The sequence below is a fragment of the Phyllobates terribilis genome, unplaced genomic scaffold (genome assembly GCF_046119375.1).
Source record: "Phyllobates terribilis strain yellow unplaced genomic scaffold, ASM4611937v1 Scaffold_5__5_contigs__length_657084704, whole genome shotgun sequence".
NCBI lineage: Eukaryota > Metazoa > Chordata > Amphibia > Anura > Dendrobatidae > Phyllobates > Phyllobates terribilis.
This window is the reverse complement of record NW_027362765.1, coordinates 621,442,627-621,465,121: the sequence shown is the minus strand read 5'-3', so window position 1 is coordinate 621,465,121 and position 22,495 is coordinate 621,442,627. Positions and strand designations below refer to the sequence as shown.

Genomic DNA, 22,495 nt, shown 5'->3' with positions numbered 1-22,495 from the left:
TGCCATACCATGGCTGCAATCATGGTTTTGGCAGCACGCATCTGTTAATCTGTGCTGATATAGAAGCAGTGAAGGCAGCAGTGCATGTAAAACACAAAGACATCACATCCAGCCTCTATTTCTGGGAGAGTCCCACAGGAGACAAATTTGAAACTTGGACCAGGCTACAAACTGTCAGTTTGTAACTTGAATGAAGTAATTGAGAAAGTTAGTTCTCACTAGTGTTGAGCGAGTATGTTCTGTTAACCCTTTGTCCGAGTATTTACAGCTGCTCGGTGATCAGGTTAAATCGCTCCCGTGTGCATGATTTGCAACTGTTTGACAGCTTTATTACATGTGAGGAATGTCTATTTCTTACACAATCCTCACATGTAATAAAGCTGTCAAACAGTTGCAAATCATGCACACGGGAGCGATTCAACCATATCACCGAGCAGCTGTAAATACTCGCTCAACCCTAGTGGTTACTTTTAGTTAATAAAAAAATACAACATATATAAAAAAACAAAAACAAAACATTCTACATCAAAAGTTGTCCACAGTTTTATTATCCACGCTGCTTTTTAAGAAAGACTGAGTATATTAATCAGTTCAAGATTAGGTCATTTACCCTAGTTACTAACTAGGCACATTTTCAGTTTTTTGGTTATTTTCTTTTAAACATGCAGTTTAAAAAGCCATGGTTTCTAGTTTGGATTTTCAAGCAATCTTTGCATTTTTTTTTTGTGATACATGGGGATTTATTTTTAGGTTAGCACGTGACCCCCCACTGATGTCACGTCAAGTGAGGAGTGACTCAGCGCTGGGGTCCCCGCGGTGGACGCTGGGTTTTGGGCGGGGTTACCCCACTACGTCACACCCTGCACTTACCGCGCGCTTTCCAAATGAACAGTGAGAGGGACAGCACACGGTGGATGCTGGGTATGACGCGCAGGGTGACCCCGCCCACAACCCAGCATCCACCGTGAAATGCAGAAAAGAGACCCCCGGCTGCATTCGGAACCATGACGTGACATCAGCGGATGTCAGAGCCGGCTGAAGCCGGGGGTCACATGATGACATTGGGCTATTTTCAAAAGCAGTGGACAACCTCTAACATATTAGCAATAAATAGTATGTTTCACGTGATCTCAAAAACCTTACGCGATACAGAAATTCAGATTTTACCTATGAAATTGGGACCGTGAATTCTATATAGAACACCCAAATGAATTCAAGAGACAAAAAAAACCTTGTTATTATAATCAGTGGAGAAATAAGGGTGTTTTTCACATTTTTTTTACCACCACATAAGACCATTAAAATACTTTTAATTTTTTTTTTCCCCATTCTGTAAAAAATATTTGTATATATTTATGTAATAAATATCATGCTCATTTTATAGTTTGGGTCATTAAGAATTCTCACTTTTATGGCGTTAACTGGGAGAGTTAAGTGAAGAGATAGTTTTAAAGTGTGGGTAGGTCGTAAAAAGTTGTGGCGATACTAAATGTGTATTTTTTTTCTAATTCTAATGATCTTAAAAAAAATAAATAAATAACTTTTTTCTTTAATTTATATCTCCAACTTTTTTTTTTTTTTTTTCTTTTTACACTTTGCTGGCGAGATACAGTCTTACACAGGTACAGGACAAAATCCCCCCCCATCATCTTCCCTTTGTCCCTGCTGCCTGTCAGCTCTCTCACAGCCCTCCTCCTCTCCTGTCTCACACTGGCTGAAGGCAGGAGGAGGGTGTAGGCATGGTCATAGGCTGTATCTCCGTTACAGAGATTTCCAGCTTCAAAATGAGATCAGAAATCCTGCTGTAGGCCCAAGATATCCCAGGAAAGGGCTTGCTCACACGAGCGATGATGCTCTCTTCCAAGAGAATCAGATCGATGACATTTAAGTGCAGTCCAATGTTTTACAAGCACCAATAGACTTGAACGAGTACGCGTGATTTAATCTGCGGAGCCACTTGCATCATGCTGCGATTTTTTTCACAAACTGATTCAGTCTGTAGAAGAAAAAAAAAGGTATACTATGGAGCAGTGCAGATCTCCAATAGTCTGAGTGCTATCAGATAAAACATTGGATAGCTCTCGTCCGAGCTATACTTTCGTAGGAGCTCTTAATCAGAGTTGGGAGTGATCTTGGCATGAGCTTGCAGCTCTCAATTTAACCAGTGACCTCTCAGGCCCCGACCTGAACTTTATTGCAAAGTTTTGTTCAAGTACCAGACCTTAAACCAGAACCCAATTGAAAACAATGGAGACCCGAACTTTTGAGTTGGAAAATTGTCTCTCATAGGTCCTTGGTGCGGTGTTGCCACTCTGCAAGGGTGTACGAGATACATCCTTGGGAGAGAAAGCATAAAGGTTTTGAATTTGGCAAAAAATTTTCTGTAAGTTATGTTTTTCAAAGCAGCAATCGGCAGTTTACTTCGCAGGTAAAGGTCAACGAACAATAGGCAAAACGGGGAAAAACCATGCATGTGCACAGATTAGCAATGGACACTCACAATCCAACATCCAGCACACAGGTTTTGAATGGCACCGGCTGCTGCTTCCAAGACTGCAGGTGTCCGAGACAACTTCACAAGAGAAACGTAGAGACGCACAATCTCAGGCTGGAAGAGGAGTTCATAACCTGTGAGAAAAATGAAAGCATGAGTAATGACTCTGGGCAGAGGTGAACCACACAGTAACATTAGCACACTTCCTGGCTATACATTAATGTCTCAACCTAAAATTGCCTTAGCTATTTAACTGCCTCACCATTGCTCTGTTCTTTGAGTGATAAAGGGTTTAACCCCTTCCTGACACGAGAAGCAGCTCGAGTATGGGCAATACCATGGGGCTGATGTGTGTGGGTGTGGTGGGGTGGTTCACAGGGGACTAAAAAAAAATATATATAGAAATGAAAGACGTAATTACCAGTAATGAGATTTCTCAGAGGCCATGACAGCACCATGGAGAGAGGGGATCCGCCCTTCAAGGACAGGAAACCTACAGATAAAAAGGGCAGTACCTCTCTCCCGCAGTTGTTTACAGAACACAAGAGGACCTCCAGGTTATTAATACAACATCATTTTAATGCTTATCAGGAACACTGTGTCTACGCATAAATAACAAAATAAGTGTGCACACCCACGCGTGAAGGGAGGGAATATACCGGTGCCGTCATGGGCTCTGAGAAATCCCGTTAATGGTAAGTAACTACTTCTTTCTCCTTCCCCCATGACAGCACCACAGAGAGAATTGCAGAGGAATATATCATTAGGGAGGGACCACCGTTTCCAGAACCTTTCTCCCAAACGTAAGGTCTGAAGAAGAGGCTAAGTCCAGCCTATAGTGTTTGAAGAAGGTAGAGGGGGATGACCATGTTGCAGCTCCACATATCTGTACTATTGAGACGCCAGGCTTTTTCCGCCCAGGAGGTTGCCACTGCTGTTGAGTGAGCTTTTAATCTCTCCGGAGCGACTTCCCCACTTGAATATACAAGAGAGATGGCGTCTCTTATCCACCTCGCCAACGTGCCTTTGGAAGCTTTTAGTCCCTTTCTAGGTCCCTGGAGGCACACAAAGAGCCCTATCCTTCCCACATAATGGCAGATAGGTACTTGATTAAACATCTCCTGACATCTGGCATACGTAGATCTTTCCCCCGTTTTTGGGATTGGGGCAAAAGGAAATTAGGGTGACCTCCTGAGATCTGTGGAATAGTGATGCTACTTTTGGTAAGTAGGCAGAGTCAAGTTTAAGGATGACTATCCTCCAAGATCTGTGTAAAGGGGGCCCTGCAGACAAGGCCTGGATGTCGCCGACCCTGCGCGCTGATGTGAGTGCTACCAAAAGTGATGTCTTGAGGGATAGAACTTTTAGAGATGCATCGCCTAAGGGTTCGAAAGGAGGTTTAGTTAATGCCGTAAGAACTAAGTTTAAATCACAAGGAGGAGAGCTTTTGCTAGGGATGGGCCTAGATCTAGCCAATGCTTTGATGAATCTAGTTATCCACCGATTCCCAGCCAAGTCACAATTGTATAGTGCCCCTAAATGCTGCGACTTGGACCTTCAGGGTGCTTGTAGCTAGACCCTGCTCCAACCTCCTCTGCAGGAATTCTAGTATGGCTGTTAATGGAACCCCATCCTCTACCATGGACCCAGAAGAGGAAAGGAACCTTTTCCAAGTTTTCCCATACAGTCTGGTGGTGACGGGTTTCCTACTTTGTAGCAATGTGGAGATTAAATTCAGGGAAAACTATCCCTCAGAAGAGCCCTCTCAAATTCCAGGCAGTCATGTGGCCCCTGGGAAAGAAGGTCTGGAATTTCCGGGAGTACTCAGGGGTCGGAGATGGACATCACCCTCAGCCAAGAAAACCACGTCCTCTTTGGCCAAAAGAGGGCAATTAGGATTACTGTTGCCCCGTCCTCCAGGATCTTTCTCAGAACTGCCGGACTCCAAGCAATTGCAGGAAAAGAATAGACTAGGGTGTGATTCCATAGGATCATGAAGGCATCTAGTGCTACAGGGTTCTCTTTGGGATCTATTGAGCAGAATGTGTCTACTTTTCGGTTTTGATTGTTGGCAAACAGATCCATGGTAGGAGATGCCCACATTTCTGCAATCTGCTTGAAAATGATCAGGAAGTTTGCTCTGTGATTTTTGGTCCCTTTTATGTGTAGTGCTGTTAGAGACCCCAAATTGTTCTCGGCTATCAGGAGAATGAGGTCTATCACCTCCATTAAAGGATGGGACCGGGTTCTCCCTTGGTGGTTCAAATATGCAACTACCACTTGTTGTCCGAGAATACTCTTACGTGATGACTCTGAAGCATGTCTAAGAATTCTGTAAGGGCAATATTCACCGCTAGCAATGCCTTCATATTTGAGGATACCGACCTTAGGTCCTCTGTCCAGATCCCTTGCGCTATTTTCCCAGGCTGGGAGAAAAAGGGACGACCTTCGCCCCCAGCTGGGAAAAACCCTCATTGGGAAGGCTTTCTGTTATCGTTTGCGGGCCCGCTGAAAATAAACACTTGTTTTTTTATCTCGTCTTCCAACTTATCGTGATCTCTAGTATGAAAGGAGGTAGTGGGAAGGACAAGGAAACACTTCCTGTTATCACCTGCTTTGTCCAGGATCTCATCTAGCGTTGAGCCGAATAAGAATTCGCCCTCACAGGGGATGGAACATATCTCCAGACAAAATCTAGGCTCCCCTGGATTTAAAGCAGAGAGCTCGCCAAGCTGCGTTAGAAAAGACTGCCGATCTGGCAGCCAACCTGAGTTGGCAGATGCATCAACCAAAAAGGCAGCAGCCATTTTCATTAAAGGAATGGTATCCAATATTTTTTCTCTGGATATTTTCTCTTTAAGCTGAATTTCCTTCTGGTCTAGCCAAACCATTCATGACCTAGGGGTAATGTAGCCGCTACCGCAGGTTTTAGCCCCCCTCGAGGGGTTTCCAGGATCCTTTCAAGAAAGTGTCAGCCTTCTTCTCCATGGGGTACTTTAACACCCCCATGTCCTCAAATTGGAGAGAAACTTTCTTGGAAGCTTTGGCTATGGCCATGTCTACTTTTTGGTGCTTTCTCCCAAAAGGAACATACCGGGTCATCGAAGGGATATTTTCTCTTTGGATACAGTAGGCCCTTCCCTTCCGGTCTTTTCCATTCCCTCTTAATCAGGGCTTGGATTTTTTCGTTAAGAGGGAATGACCTCCGTTTTTTTTTGTACCAGTCCGCCAAACATTATGTCCTGAACGGATCTTTTTGGACGAGGGCCTATCAGTCCCATAGTGGACCTAACTGTCTTAATGAAGCCGTTTCTTCCAATGGAAAACAGCTTCTTCCACCTTTATCCCTGGATGCTGATTGATGGATGATGCCGATTGATGGATGATCCTGAATCCCCCCCTCCTTTGGACTACTAGACCCGGATTCAGGGGATTTTTTTTTCTGGCCTTTTTCAGTTTTCCCTCTCTACCCTCTACCCTGTTTTTCTTATGGACCTAAGCTCTGATGCAAGCTTGTTTGCTCTATGCAAGAGCTGCAGAGCCTTTTTTCCCCATGTAGTGGGAAGCTCTTCCGTGCAAAGTGCACAGGTCCTATGCTTGGTCTTGGCACGCTTTTCTTCCCCTGCATGAGATTAGAAAAAAAAAAGGGGGGGACCCCAATTACAAAGTAAACTTTCACGGCGATCGCTTACCAATCTGACGGAAAAAGGGGTACCGGGTTAGAAGGAGGAACCATGTCCGTAGATAGATTTCCTCTGGAGGTTGATGCCACGCTGGAATCCCTGCTGCGCTGGGAAGACTTGGCAGAACGTCCACTTCCGCGGCTACAACGGCTGTGATGATGGGAATGGTTCACCTGCTGCTGCTGCTCCAGATGTGGCTGCTGTGGTGTCTGTGCTACCCAATGCTCCTGGTCGCTCATTGCTGCAGGGGGCCACCCGAGCGCTGATTGACGCACTCTCCGCGTTTTTGGTGCTTCTTTAAATCACTAGCGCCCCCTCCCCTTTTCTTCCTCCTTGTGTGAAGGAGTGCAGGAGCCCACGACGCATGCGCCGCAACATGTCATTGGTGATGTGGTGTACATCATCAGGCCGCACCCGGCGCATCCCTGCGCCTGAGCAGTGGAATCATAGGACAGCGGTGTGTCGGCAGCATGAGAGAGCGGTGGCTCACCGAGACACCACCGCGCCAGCTAACGCAGGGACCCCTGCTGCTGGTATGGCTCCTTGGTGCTGCTGCACCTCCCCGCTCACCCTAAGGGCACACTGACCCCAGCGGTGGCGCTTCAGGGCACCGCAACAGCCGAGGCAGGGAACCCCCGCTGCCTGAATCAGACTGACCGGGCTAGGATCTTGACGTATCCTCTTGCGAACTTCTTTATTCAGGTACGCTTCTTTTCTTCAGGAACTGTAAACTCCCCGTCAAGGGCAGGAAACAAACTGAAGCAGGAGAGAGGTACCGCACTTTTTATCTGTATGTTTTTTGTCCTTGAAGGGCGGATCCCCTCTCTCTGTGGTGCGGTCAAGGGGGAAGGAGAAAAATTCTAATCATTCCCATCCCAAAAACATTTGATGATGTCCGTAATGGTTTCAAAATATAAAGTTATTTATCCTGTTCAGTGAATACTGCCAGAATTGACATTTTTTCAGTCACTTAGCTTTCCCAAAAACACGATTTAATATACAAAAGTAATTAATGTATTGCATGTACCCCAAAGTGATACAAATAGGGCAGAATGAATTCATTGTCTGGCCCCCTAGGAATTGTTGGGAGTAAATACAATATATAAAAATTAGTGTGACTTACCCATGTCTGTATTATAAGAATAAAGCAGAGGCCAGATGTGAGATGCTTGTGGATTTCTACCTTTGCAAAATAAGCAGAGGATTTGAAGAGCCCTGGCCCACCACTGCCCAAGAAACATCTGACATTTTGTGCGAATATTAAGACTGATTAAGAAATGCTATGTCAGTCTTTGTTATACTGTTTAGTTGTAAAAACCCAGGCTCACAAGTACATACACGAGTGTAGACTACCTAATTGTGTTGTTTTTTGTTGTCACAGATTGCATTTTGCCTGGAAGAATAGTGCTGCATGCAACACTAGTTTTTGATTTAAATAGTCACTGCAGTGAAACCCATCCTTTACCTTCATGGTGCAACAGATCAGACACAGCACAACAACATGAGGTACCTGTGCAAAATAATGGGCCAAGTCTCCCAGACATATGGCCTACAGGTACGTCATTGAGGAAAGAGACCAAAGAGACTAGGCACCCACACCCCAGCTGAAACCAACGCACTAATAACTGGGATAAGTCACCAATAACGTTTGGGCTTTATTTTCATTCCAGAACTTTTTTTTTCCGCAGTCTATTTTCTTAACTTAGCCCAAGCTCCGTGAGTGCACCCTATGACTGCTGATTGGCATCTGTGCTCAATTACATTTTTGAAGCAGGATTTTTTTAAACACATCTCTTGGCACTTTACCTGCGTTTGCTGTGCTCTGATCAGTATTAAGTGGAGCAAAAAATGCAGACTGGGAGAGAGCTGCCAAGGAGATGATTACTCGAGGAGAGTATAGTACTTTACTGCGCAACGCGTTTCAGAGCCGATCAAGCTCCTTCATCAGGTATATAGTTAGCAGGATATTGCTTACCTTTATAAAGGCCATTGCTAGCGTAGTAAATTAATTGTACAAAATTATAAATAAATATTAGATAAAAAATACAACATCAAAATACAGCGTCGCCATACCCTTTGTTTGAAGTGATATACAAGTAATCCAGGATAATACATATTCCATATTAAAAGGATGAAAAATTTGACATTTGTTCTCTATTGGGAATTTTAGCCTAGGCTTGCCATTGGAAGGAGTCCTATTAACCCTTCTTTAGTTCGCGTTTTCAATGAATTCATTGAAGCCATCAGGAAGAGTAGATATGAATATGTATTTTTAAACTAAGTCTCTGGTAGCGGTTAGGGATATCACCTGGTATCTGATCTATTGTTCATTTTAAACTACTCGGATCCTTCTGATGTTCCATTAGATAGCGTCTCGATAAATTATGGTTGGTGACCCTATTACGGATGTTATATTCATGTTTGTTCATCCTGTTGTGAACTGATTGAATAGTTCTTCCCAAATATTGAAGATTACAGTTACGTTGTAATACATAGATTACATAACTGGAATTACAGTTCAAAAATTGATTTACATATAAAATATCATCAGTAATCAGAGATCCAAACTCCCTACACCCCTGCGTCATCATATCACAACAAAAGGATTAGGTACTGCCACAGCACTAAGATCCCACAGATGAAATGAACAATGGTGATCTAACAGGCATTATATTGGACAATTTAATCGTTGTAGGTGAAATGTCTTAAGAATAACATTTAGACAAATGTAGGAAAGGTTTAGGGAGCATTATCGCTCAATTCACACAGGTTCAGGAAACACTAAACTTATTAAACATTCAAGAAGCTCATGGTGGAGACCCACAACACAACTCGTCCAGAAGCACAAGGACCTTTAGGTTTTAATGACAAAAATTATCTTGAAGTATTTCTATAATGAATTGATTGTGGATTCATGCGCTCATCATTGTTCCCAATATTTTTATAACTTTATGTCTAGTTAATGGCTAAATGGTTGGAGTCAAATTTAGAAAAAGTCATTGCCAAATATGCTTAAATAGCAGGACAATAATGCAAATACATATCGAGGCCTGCAGAAGTACCAGAAGGTGTGAAATGGCCATTGCCTAAACATGTGTTGTTGATATTCCCTGTTCAGATTACCCTGTTTTATAAGGACTTGAATGAAGAAGAATGTTATTGCATTTGGTGAGTGCGGGAGAAACCTTCTCAATAATCAACCAACCATCCCAAAGGATGTACTCTAGTTGAGAAGGCATATGCCTTCCTTGCCTCTGATCCATTTAGTGAGGAAGAGGATGCCACATTCCTCGATTTTCCTCTTCCTTATGTGAGAATGACCCCTCACAGAAACTTGAAGACTGTAGATGAGGCAACGCCAACTGTCAAGGATGCCATACACAGACTAATGTCGGCTGAGCACACAAATCGATGAGTTCGAAAGACTGATGGTGGAGAGAGAGATGTCGATTTTGGACTGCTGATTGAATTGTTTTCAGTGTCAGTTGGTGGCTTTCTCCTAGAAAACACATGAGAGCGCAGCTGAACAAGTGCTCATGTGTGATATACAGTTGGCAGAGATGGCTGTGAGCCAAACGATCGGCAGAAGTCATTTAACTTATTGTATAGCCAACCTTAGTGATCCCCAGTAGAGCTCACCTCCTGAAGATTAGGAGTCTCATATTACAGATTTTATGGCCTAATCAGGAATTCAACGTGAAGTAGACCATTTCCGGGAGGCCTACACTTTTCAGACTTTTTGTCTGAGGATTTCATAAACTGTATGGTTGCCCAGACTAATTTATATGCCCAACACTGCACTTCATCATTTCCCAAATAAACACCATAGATGCAATAGAAACAATGAAGTTTAGCGGACTTGTGCTTCAAATAGGGTTTTGTGAAGAAGCCAGAATTCCACAATAATGGAGTGTGGATTTTATATAAATATTCTAGTCTTTTGTATGGCTATGACCCGACACATTTTGAAGCCATTCTAACATTTTTTAAAATACGTCCACCCCAAGATAACCCCAACTTTGACCGCTCATTCAAAATTAGGCCGTTAAGTAATCACTTCAGGAACATCTGCTTATAAAAGTCCCTAATCCATTTCAAGGGGAGACTTAAATTCTGACAATATCCGTCAGACAACCAAGAGGACCCAGAATAGAATCAAAATGTATAAACGGTGAAAGAGTATTTCCAGGTACACCCACAGATTTTGGGTTTACGAGGGACACACTGAACTCTGGAAATGCCCCCTGTCCTGGAGTGACTCAAATTTGTGTGGAAATTGGTGCACACACTCCTGGGTCAGGGTTACTACGTGGATAACTTTTACACCTGTATCCCACTCTTAGGACATGGTAACACATTCAGTATTTGGTGAGTTTTTTTACCTCAGTATTTGTAAGCCAAAACCGGGAGTGGGAGAAAAAATGCTGACGTGAAGCATGTGTTTAAATGATACTTTTCCTCTCATTGTCCCACTCCCAATTTTGACTTACAAATGCTATTGTAAAATACTGAACGTGTGAACGTGGTCTTTAAAGTCCCCCTCTGGCAGACATACCAAAGCATGTTGTGCTCTTCACAAATTTCGTTGCTTAGTTACTGACCTCCGTAGGTCACTAATTGGGCAACTGTTCAAAAAAGGCGAGAGCGAGGTCCAATGGACTGACAACATTTTGGTGGTCAACTATAAGGACATAAAGATGTGATCCTGTGAAATTACATGTGGTGCCCAATCAGAGCTGGCGTCACTGTCCCCGCCCCTGTCAAAATGAATATGAAGTCCGGGATCAGCTGCAGCCCTGGCTCCCGCTTTATGTTCGATTTGCCCGAAGGCAGGGCCAGCGACGCCAGCGCTGACTTGGTGCCGGGCATCACCTGGCATTCCATCGCATCACAGCCCAGGGGCCGCAAGTGTCGACACCACTGGAACAGAGCAGGCATGGGAGGGGAGTATAGTTTTTATTTTCTCGAGGCCGAACATTTAGTTCAAGAAGTTGCAATACTAAGACAGGTTATCAACCCTGGGGTTATTCAGTTTGGAAAAATGAAGGCTTAGGGGGCGATCTTATTACAATGTACAAACAAACGTGGGGACAGTACAGAAATCTTTCTAATGAGATTTTTACAACTAAACCTGTAACTAAAAGAAAGGTTTATAGATGCAGACACTTGCCTGTAAGAGCAGTGATAGAGTACAGAACGCTCTGCCACATGATGTTGTAATGGGAGATGCCCTGAAAAAAAACTTTGTGGTCTGGATGCATTTCTTTAAAAATAAAATATTGCAGGTTATTAGTACTACACTTTAGAGATGGGACGGGAGGTGTGGTCCAGGGGAAGTTAGCCATTTCAAACATCCATGAGCCTCGCAACATAATCGCAGGGAACCGATGGTTGCCATGGCAGATTGATTTTTACTATATACTGCAATACTATGGTATAGAACAGAAGTGATCAGAAGATAAACTACCCAAGACGATCTCATTGGAAAAAATTACCACTGTCCATGTTGATTCACATTGCTTTAAGACCGGGATGCACAACTCCAGTCCTCAAGGTCCACCAACATGTCATGTTTTCAGGATTTGCTTAGCATTGCACAAGGTGTTGGAACCACCACCTGTGCAATGCTAAGGAAATCCTGAAAACATTGTTGGTAGCCCATGAGGACTTGAGTTGTGCACCCCTGCTCTAAGAGGAAATTGCTCCTGTTGATTTTGTACACTTCAAAATATCTCCTTGGAATCCAATCCGGTGATTTAAAGATATTTGATGGCCTGTTTAGAGAAATGACCTGGAGAGGCAGGTAGCAGACACTTAAAATGTATCCATTTCTGGTGGCTTTTCTTTCACTCCTGTTTGGCATAGAATTATTTCTCTTAAATTAATATTAATAGATCCATCTGTTTGGGAAAGGAAGTGACTGTTTCAGCTGGGACAGATACTTGGTGAAGGGGCAGCGCTTGGGTTTAAATGCATTACAGTGTAAGTATAATTTGAATAACAAAGACTATTTTCAAACTGCGCTGGCCTTTAAACAGAGAATTCAGTATACCCTGTTATCCAAGACGTCCCTTTACTAACAGAAAATTATCAGTGTTCTTTTTTTTTTATCTAAGGGTCTTTTTATGAAATTGTTTAAATCTCTTGAAGAATAAGCTGAACAGCATTCCTTTTAATTTATTTTCTAATTGGGCCACTGAGGTTGGCCCTTTCGGAAACTTAAGTGGAAAGGCCATTTAAAAAAAAAAAAAATAATAATAATAATCTCATTTAATGCTACTCATAGAATTTCTTAAATTGACACTCTCCAATAGATTGTATTTTAGTAACTGGAAATCAAATTCCATCCAAATAAGTTCAAATTGTTTGAAATGTGATCATAATGGAGCTGATTATTTGCATTTATTCTGGGGCTGTAAGGAAATTACACTATTTTGGTCACAAGGTGTCTAAGATTATTCTACATGGATCTTCCTTTTAATTATATTACTTGCATATTAGGAGATACTTCTAGGCTGTCTAAAGACATGTATTAGATTGGATGTGTCAACGTTATTATTTTACTTTAGGAAATGTATTTTATGCCTCTGTATTAGTAATAGTATTAGAAGCCATCAGATCTTACTTGAGAAGTTGGTATATCTGAAAATCTAGGATAGAACTATAAATACAAATCTAGGATCAATCATTTTAAGAATGTATGGGAGCTGAAGACCTCATAATGGAAAATCTGTGATTTGGAATATTTTTTTCTCTTCCAGTAAAGGAATTGAGTGTTTGGGCTGTTTATTCTACATGTATTGTGTTTTTGTACAATTAGGCCAACGTCACACCAACGTATGGTATCCGACGTGACAGCATTGGATGCAATATACTAACAACCCTCGGCTCCTGCTCTGCTGCGAGTGGGAGCAGAGTGTCCTACTACTGTGCTGCGATCCTCTAGCATGAGAGAATCGCAGCACAGCTGCGGAGGAGACGGAGGAAGTAATTTCTTCATCTCCTTCGTGGCCTGACTCGCCGTATATTGGAATGCAATGGGATGACATCCGAGTGCAGTCCGATGTTTCACTCGCACCCATAGACTTGTATGGGTGCGAGTGAATCAAGTCTCGCTGCAAATCGAAGCATACTGCAATTGTTCTCTCATGCCAAATCTGCATGAGAAAATAAATCGCTGATCTGAGCGGTCCCATAGAATAACACTGGGCCGAGTGCTATGCGATGTTTTGTGGCATAGCACCCGGCCGTGTTATACGGTAGTGTGACCCTGCCCTTAATGTACTAGTGATCCGAATATGGGAAAAAAAATAAAATAAAAAATTAATCATATATTAAATATATATATATATATATTAAATATATATATATATATATATATATATATATATATATATATATATATATATATATATATATATATATATATATATATATACACACACACATACACTTATTTCTCACTGCAAAATGCAAATAAATTTATACAATGTGATTTTCTTGATTGTTTTGGATATTCTCTCTCTCAATGTTAAAATTAACCTACTCTTAAAATTATAGAGACTGTTCATGTTTTTGTCAGTGGCCAAACTTACAAAAACAGCAAGGGATCAAATACTTATTTCCTTCACTGTATGATCCCACCCCCATAATATTAATTTATTATTATTATTAATAATAAAAAGTGCTTGTTGCCATGATCTGAACCTTGTTATATTTCAAGATTGGTATTGTTGCAATTGTACGGATCTGGAGAATTGAACTGCCAGATCATTTCTACCACACAATGAACATTGTAAAAACAAGACCCATAAAAAAAACAATTCTGCAATTGTTTTATGTGCAGTTTCACTAATTCATACTTCCCTCCCACATCCACTCCCTTCCCCCTTCCGTTTTAAAGTTCGCTGAATGGTAAAATTAATTGTCTTATTTAAAACTGCAATGTGTTCTACAAAGAAAAAAGAAAAGTCCTCATAGCTAGGTGGACGGAAAAATAAAATAAGTTATGTCTCTTTGAAGAAAGGGTGGAAACAGCGAAAGCACAAAAGCAAAAAAAAAAAAAATATATATAGTTTGGTCAGGAAAGGGTTAACGCAGCTCACCTACTGCTGGTGTTGTTCTCTTTGGAAACTCCACTGTGTCTGCTTGATCTTCAGGAGTCTTCTTGACTGATAAGAAAACACAGGAAATAATATATTCATTATGTAATGCAAGTTTTAGATAGCAGGTCCTAAAATTTCACCATTTCTTCAGATCCCCATTTATAGGTGGAGGTTTTCTCACAAAATTAGAATATCAAAAAGTTAATTTATTTCAGTTCTTTAATACAAAAAGTGAAAGTCATTATATAGAGTCATTACAAACAGAGTGATCTATTTCAAGTGTTTATTTCTGTTAATGTTGATGATTATGGCTTACAGCCAATGAAAAACAAAAGTCATTATCTCAGTAAATTAGAATAATTAACAAAAAACACCTGCAAAGGCTTCCTAAGCATTTAAAAAGGTCCATTAGTCTGTTTCAGTAGGCTTCACAATCATGGGGAAGACAGCTGGCTTGACAGATGTCCAGAAGGCAGTCATTGACACACTCCACAAGGAGAGTAAGCTACAAAAGGTCATTGCTAAAGAAGCTGGCTCTTCACGGAGTGCTGTAGCCAAGCATATTAATGGAAAGTTGAGTGGAAGGAAAAAAAAGTGTGGTAGAAAAAGGTGCCCAAGCAACCGGGATAACCGCAGCCTTGAAAGGATTGCTAAGAAAAGGCCATTCAAAAATTTGTGGGAGATTCACAAGGAGTGGACTGCTGCTGGAGTCATTGCTTCAAGAGCCACCACACACAGACGTATCCAGGACATGGGCAACAAGTGTCACATTCCTTGTGTCAAGCCACTCATGACCAATAGACAACGCCAGAAGAGTCTTACCTGGGCCAAGGAGAAAAAGACCTGGACTGTTGCTCAGTGGTCCAAGGTGTTTTCAGATTAAAGTAAATTTTGCCTTTTATTTGGAAATCAAGATCCCAGAGTCTGGAGGAAGAGTGGAGAGGCCACAATCCAAGCTGCTGGAGGTCTAGTGTGAGGTTTCCACAATCAGTGATGGTTTGGGGAGCCATGTCATCTGCTGGTGTAGGTCCACTGTGTTTTATCAAGACCAAAGTCAGCGCAGCCGTCTACCAGGACATTGTAGAGCACTTCATGCTTCCCTCTGCCGATAAGCTTTTGGAGATGGAAATGTCATTCTCCAGCAGGACTTGGTACCTGTCCACACCTCCAGAAGTACCAATACCTGGTTTAAAAGCCATAGTATCACTGTGCTTGATTGGCCAGCAAACTCGCCCGACCTTAACCCCATAGAGAATCTATGGGGTACTGTCAAGAGGAAGATGAGAGACACCAGACCCAACAATGCAGACGAGCTGAAGGCTGCTATCAAAGCAGCTTCCATAACACCTCAGCATGCCACAGGGTGATCGCCTCCATGCCACGCCGCAATGATGTAGTAATTGATGCAAAAGGAGCCCGACCAAGTATCGAGGGCATTTACTGAACATACTTTTCAATAGGCCAACATTTCGGATTTAAAAAAAAAAATTTCAAGCTGTTATAAAGTATTCTAATTTACTGAGATAATGACTTTGTGTTTTCATTGGCTGTAAGCCATAATCATCAACATTAACAGAAATAAACACTTGAAATAGATCACTCTGTTTGTAATGACTCTATATAATAGATCACTCTGTCTGTAATGACTCTATATAATAGATCCCTCTGTCTGTAATGACTCTATATAATAGATCACTGTGTGTAATGACTCTATATAATAGATCCCTGTGTGTAATGACTATATAATAGATCCCTCTGTGTGTAATGACTCTATATAATAGATCCCTCTGTGTGTAATGACTCTATATAATAGATCCCTCTGTGTGTAATGACTCTATATAATAGATCACTCTGTCTGTAATGACTCTATATAATATAGGAGTTTCACTTTTTGTATTGAAGAACTGAAATAAATTAACTTTTTGATGATATTCCAATTTAGTGAGAAGCACCAGTATGTTAATCTCCCTAATGAAATAACATTCTGTGTTTGGGGTGTAGTTGGGGTAGATGTCTACTGATAAATAGTAATTATACTATTTTTTTTTCTTTATCAATCAACAGTACAAATTATGATACTCTTATTAAGGAAAAACACCTAACCGTCACTTTTTGACTCCTAAATTGATCATTTACTTTGGAAAAACTTCCAAATTCAGTCTCCAAATATGTTTTGATTGAGGGAACAAATTATTTCTGGTGTTATAAAAGCATAGAGAGGGGTGTGGGGCAACTGGAGGGAAACAAAATGTAGAAATGCACAAGGTGAAACTAGAAGAGCTGATAGTGCAGGGCTAAAAGGAGCTTCACAGGAGGACCAAGAGGACAGGCACGGTAATCCACCGGCTCTACGAGATTGCACAGGTGGGCCAATGGGTGACAGTGTGCGAGAGCTCCAGCAATTGCTCCATTTAAATACTTGTGTCAGTGATTAACAGCTGTGTCTAAATAGTAAAAGCAGCAATCAGAGCTGACTCCGGCCGCTGCTGTTACACGCAGATACAAGTTATATAAAAGTCGGCATCTGCTACCTATGAAGCGGGCTCAGCTTTTGAGTCCATTGCTTCATATACATCACAGCAACCGACGCCAAAATTATATGTCATAAATGGTTAAGGGTTCAGGTGAAAGTCAGGAAATACAAAGAAAATATATGTACAATCTTAATGTTAGATAGAATTAGTGTTCTCCATATGTCATTACAGATACAAATTCTAGCTTTAGTCCAGTTGGTAAAACCAGAAAGCAACAACAAATATGCAGGGTCTAACAGCAGGAATTAGCAGATGAGTCAAAGAATTCAGTGGGGTGTTGGGGGGTAGAGAAGGCATATTAGGGCTACTTATGTTTTTTCATAAGGGAAGGCTGGAAAGGGATAATGCAAGAAGTGACATCAGAAGGATTAGTGCCTCCTAGGCTGTGCCTTCTTTGTAAGGAGCAGATAAATATTTAGGAAATACAAGGCTCGCATTAACATGTGTCAAGAGCATTGTGGGTTCTTTGTTAATGAAAAATGATGACTTGTGCTATCGCTTGTCTTTTCTCCTGTAATGCTTTTCATTTTCAAATCCGATTTTTAGATTTAAACTTTTTTCTTTTTCTACTTTCCCTCTAAAAAGGAACAAAATGTACACAGATCAGTGAGGAAACGGGACAGTGGGGTGTCAGTTAAAGCAGTATACTCTTATTTTTTGAAGACACCTTCACTCCTGGGCTACTTTTCGTTTTTGTGCTTTGTTTATTTTTCTCCTCTTTTCACAACAGCTATAACTTTTTTTTATTTTTCTGCTAACATAGCAATACAGGGGTTGGCTTTTTGTGGAATGAGTTTCAGTTTTGAATAACACCATTCATTTAACCATAAAAAATGTTTTCCCCATTTTCTAGTACATTATAAGTGTAATTAAATTGTGAGAAAAAATGGTGGTTCCACCATTATTTTTACAGTGGTCTTTGTGCTGTAAAAATCACCAGGGAACAAGAATCTGTCAGAACTATTATGGCAATACCAAACTTGTAAAAAAAAAATAAAAAAGTCATTCAAGTGGTTGAAAATGTTTGGAATTTTGTATAAAAAAAAAGAAAAAAAAGCTGGTGCTAATATTTAAGACTCGTAACTTATTTTCCTCTTGATGGAGCTGTGTGGCAGCTTATATTATGTGCGGCAAGCAGATGTTTTTATGGATACTTTGCCGCAGTTTTTTTGAGGAGCTGTGGCAACAAAAAAAACACCACAATTTTGGCATTTTTATTTTTTTATTCATACTAAAAACATTTACAGATGGGGGTGATTAATTTTTATACTTTCATTGATTGGACTTGACAATACAAAAAAAATATATTTTTTTAATAGCGAAAAGAGGGATTCACTCAAATTATTATTATTATTATTTTTTTTAAATGTATTAATTTACTTTTGAGTCCCCTTACAGGGACTTTTATTGCAATATTTAGAACAAATGATCGCAGGTTCAAGAGTATTTCAGTATATAGACAAAATTACTTTCTCCTATGAAACCAGGTCACAGAAGGCCAAAGATGGAAGCCATGCGGGCCTCTCGCAGCTCCCGCCTCGTTATAACATCACATTGGCCCCCTATGATCGTGTCACAGGGGGGAGGGGGAACAATGGGAAGTGGTGCTAATTGTTTAAATGCTGCTGTTTGTGATTGACAGAAGCATTTTTTTATGGTTAGACAGCAGCGATCAGAGTGCCGTTCGCTGCTGTAGGTATGGAGAGGGCTCAGCTTCTTAGTCTGCTCCATACACAGGCAAGTACTATTAAGTCGCATGGCAGTAAAGGAATTAAACTCTTTTTGACCAGACAACTTTTTTCTATGCTTCTTTGTTTTTGTTTTTTTTTTTACACCTTTTTCTAAGAGCCATACTTTTTTTGTGATAACTTTTATTTTAGCGGCACCAATTTTCGCTTTGAATGACACCATTTCAAATTTACTTTAAATAAATAAAACTAAATATATAAAATATAATATGCGGATTACAAATGTAAACAATTGTACGGCTTTTAAAAAAAATATAAAACTTTGTAAATGAAAAATAAAAAATGGTTAGTATCACATTTTATTGAGACACCCAATTCTCCATTGATTGAGCCGTATGAAGACTTGCTTTTGTTTTGTGAGGCAAGCTGTAATTTTTAGTGGTAACATTTCTGAGTACATACGAATGATAGCTGTATGGTTGTTTTGGGGGGAGGCGAATACCTAAAAAACATTAATGCTGGCATTTTGATTATTCTTCACAACACCTACTGTATGGGCAAATAATTTCATAGTTTGAAAGATTGATCTTTTAAAGTGGTTGTCTGGTACGTTAATACTGATTGAGAAAACGTTAGAATAGAACATTATTAGATTGGTGGGGGTGCGACACCTAGGACCTCTGCTGATCAACTGCTCCTGGTGTTGGCAGTGGCTGGATGTGATCATTTGCCGAGCTGAACTCCGTCAGATTTGCAGTACCCTGCTACCTTCAGCCACTATGCAGCTGACAGCCATGCAGTACTGCTCCACAACAAAGCACATTAAAATGCCACGGGCACTGGGATCAGTGGTGGATTCATGTTCTCTTATGAAGCCCAGCCACAGTAACAAGACAGCAATGAAGGGGTCCTTTAATAGGCCCTCAGCTGTAATGGTAACCCATTCCATTGGCACTATGACTGCTATAGTAAAAACAATACACAGCTGCAAACCTCTGTGCAGGATTGAATCATTCAGATACCAGTGCCAGAGATTGACAATCTCGAACAGTAGCTTTTAAGTGGTAAACAGCAGCGATCAGAGGTAGCTCACTGCTCTTAGCTGCAGGTAGGTGACAACTGTATGACACCTAATTATGTGTGAAATCAGAATGCAATTATTACCTTTACCGCGACGTACACCAAAGCAACTAGGATTCTGTGGTTCAGTGTTCACAGTCTGAGGGTTTTCTTGATACTTATCAGCCTGTGGTATCTCACGATGGATGTGATAAGAAAGATTCCTAAGGAGGCACACAACATTCTCCACAAGCTAGAGAAGCAAATAAAAAAATTAAGAAAATAAAAATAAACAGCACAATAAATAATAAAATGGGACAAAACAATTGAAGAACAGAAGTTGTTCAACGACAATCGGTATGGCATAAATGCCTGAGAAAACATCCAGTAATGGCCATTTACAACGGCTCTGCTCACTCCACACTTATCGAAAACCCAAGAACAATGAAGGACCAAATGTTAGCACCTCTCAGACTTGGCCCATGGACGTACTACAAATGAACAACACAGACAACTTCCAATTAACTGTCTCACATTTAAGACAGCTTCTTAACCTAAATTTTCAGAAAGCTATAAACTACTACTGCTGTGACAATGGTTTGCCAACTGTCAACTTGCTTTTTCCTCTGTTTCCCTGATTAAGACCAGTAATGCAACAGGTAAGTTTACAGGTATGTGAAATCAATGAATACCTTGCTGTCAGCTTGCCCATGGCCAACCTCTGAACGCAATATGTGGACAACAGAGTCCACAAGCCCCTCACACTCCCTCATTTTCCTGCGTGCTTCAGAGCGCTCAGAAGAGATATTCCTGAGGGGGGAAAATGTCATTTGTTTATACAATGCAAGACAAATTTTTTGACAAATTACACACTTTTTTTTTTTTTTTTTTACCAGTTAATGACTAGGCCGTTTCCCCCCATTCATGACACATTTTCAGGTTTTAATGTGCATGCGCTTTTAACTGCTATAAAAAAAAACAAAAAAAAAACACCTTGTTTGGATATTAAAATTTTTGTTTCTTTTTTTCCCCACGATACACGAGGTTAAATTTTTGAAGTCATTTTTATATTCTTTTTTGTTGTTGCAGATATCAGCGGAAAGTATAAAACAAAATGAGGGTCTATATTTCATTTTTTCTAATGACCTCAAAAACAATTTTATTGGGAATCTGTCAGAAGATATTTGCTTCCTCACCTGAGAGCAGCCTGATGTAGGTAAAGAGACCCTGAATCCAACGATGTATCACTAAGATTACTGGGTGCAGCAGTTGTGACAGAGTCCCTTGACAGTTAGCTGCATATCACAAGAGGAGGCAGAGTCAGACTAGCAGGCCTGTGCACATTAGACCAGGGAATGATAAACTCCTAGTGATAAAACCTTCAGTTTAAGTATTCAAAAGCACACATCCTAATAAATGACATTGTTGAATTCAGTGTTGAGCCTCATGGGGTTCTCAGATTGCAGAGCAAAAAACAGCTGACAGATTACCTTTAAAATGTGTTCCCCTTTCCCAGCATTATTTTTTAGATAGCGATTTACCTTTTTTTTTTTTTTTTTTTTTTTTTTTTTTTTACACATTTGATTTATTTTAATTTTTTTTTATATATATTTTACTTATTTTTCATGTATTTTAAACCCTGTGCCATCCACCCATAAGATGTTACAAGACCCTTGGTACTGCAGCTTTCCTCACAGACAGAAGAGCACTTCTGTCCATACAATGGCTGCTGATGGAAGACCAAGTGACCAGATTTGACAATCAATCTCCTCCGACAGGAAAAAACCCTCTTGGAGGCTCCCCAACCACTGCAGTCCTACCCAAGTTCCCCCTCCTATGCCCCCAATGCTCCTTACAAATTCCACATCAGCCATTATTGGTCCTGCGTTGCCATACCACTAATAAGCTTTTAGGGTGGCTCAAGAGCACCACCTTCAGAGTTTTCACCTTTCCATCCAATGGAGTCATGGTGTCTCAGGCCATCTATCCTACCACGGATGGTGTGCCTTAGGTTAGGTAACTTGAAGGGGGTGTTTGGTCTTAAGCTACACTTTATGTGACTGCACACTACACACTGAGGATCCTTTAATGCTTCAACGCAACTACACGAATTAATATTTAGAAAAAGTCCATTGCCAGAGAACATCACCAAAGAAAAAAAACTGGAATAATTACCGCAAACATCCTGTTGTATTAACCAATGCGGGCTCCCACTCAATGTGTCGAGACTTCCCCTCTTCAACATTCACTTCACCATCCCTGTGCCAACCAGAATAAGGAACGAGGATTTCCTGAGTCAGAGTGTAAAGGGCTTGATCAACAAGCTCCATCTTTATTGAGTCCAAGGAGGATAAATTCCAGAGAGTACCTAATTAATAAAAACCATAAAAAGTCAGCAATCTTCATCAAAAATGGAGACTCTGTTAATAGTGAATTTAGGTTGATTTTTTTTTTTTTTTTTTTTTAATAAATGAAAAGTGGGAAAACAAACCTGAAATATGACAAATATAGACAAAATTAAGCAATTCTCAAACTTTGAATGTTTATACCCTTAAACTAGATAGTCAGCCCACACAAAATAGTAATGAAACAGTTACCATATGTTCTACTCTAATGTCAGCATCATTAAAGTCTTATTTTGTTAGGATATTAGAAAGGTTAAAGTTTAGCAGCAGTGTTATTTTTTTCAAGGAAATGTATCTTTGCTTTTTCTTTTACAGCCCCATTTAGTTTTCAAGAAACGTTGAGAGACCAATAGGAGAAAATGGAACAATTTATTAAGCAATTTCTTCAGAAAGGGGTTATACCCTGTCAGGGATTCCACACGATCCAGATTACTCACAGAGACCACCCACTGTGATCAACCAAGCGAACAGCGCTCTGCTGCCCCCTATCGTTCGGACAATTGCACGATTGGCCGACGATCAACCGA

The 22,495-nt window shown here is 40.6% G+C and overlaps 1 protein-coding gene across 5 annotated transcripts in view; it reads right to left on the bottom strand.

The window, feature by feature from the left end:
- Nucleotides 1-22,495, bottom strand: part of LOC141273772 (catenin delta-1-like) — a 124,263-nt gene that overhangs the window by 31,896 nt on the left and 69,872 nt on the right. For all 5 annotated transcript variants that reach the window (XM_073686114.1, XM_073686111.1, XM_073686110.1 and 2 more), the window contains 5 exons: nt 21,739-21,931; nt 20,256-20,373; nt 19,669-19,816; nt 14,283-14,348; nt 2,501-2,628 (listed from right to left, as the gene is read on the bottom strand). In XM_073686114.1, the coding sequence (XP_073542215.1) occupies nt 2,501-2,628; nt 14,283-14,348; nt 19,669-19,816; nt 20,256-20,373; nt 21,739-21,931 (653 nt within the window). The remainder of the gene's footprint in view (nt 1-2,500; nt 2,629-14,282; nt 14,349-19,668; nt 19,817-20,255; nt 20,374-21,738; nt 21,932-22,495) is intronic.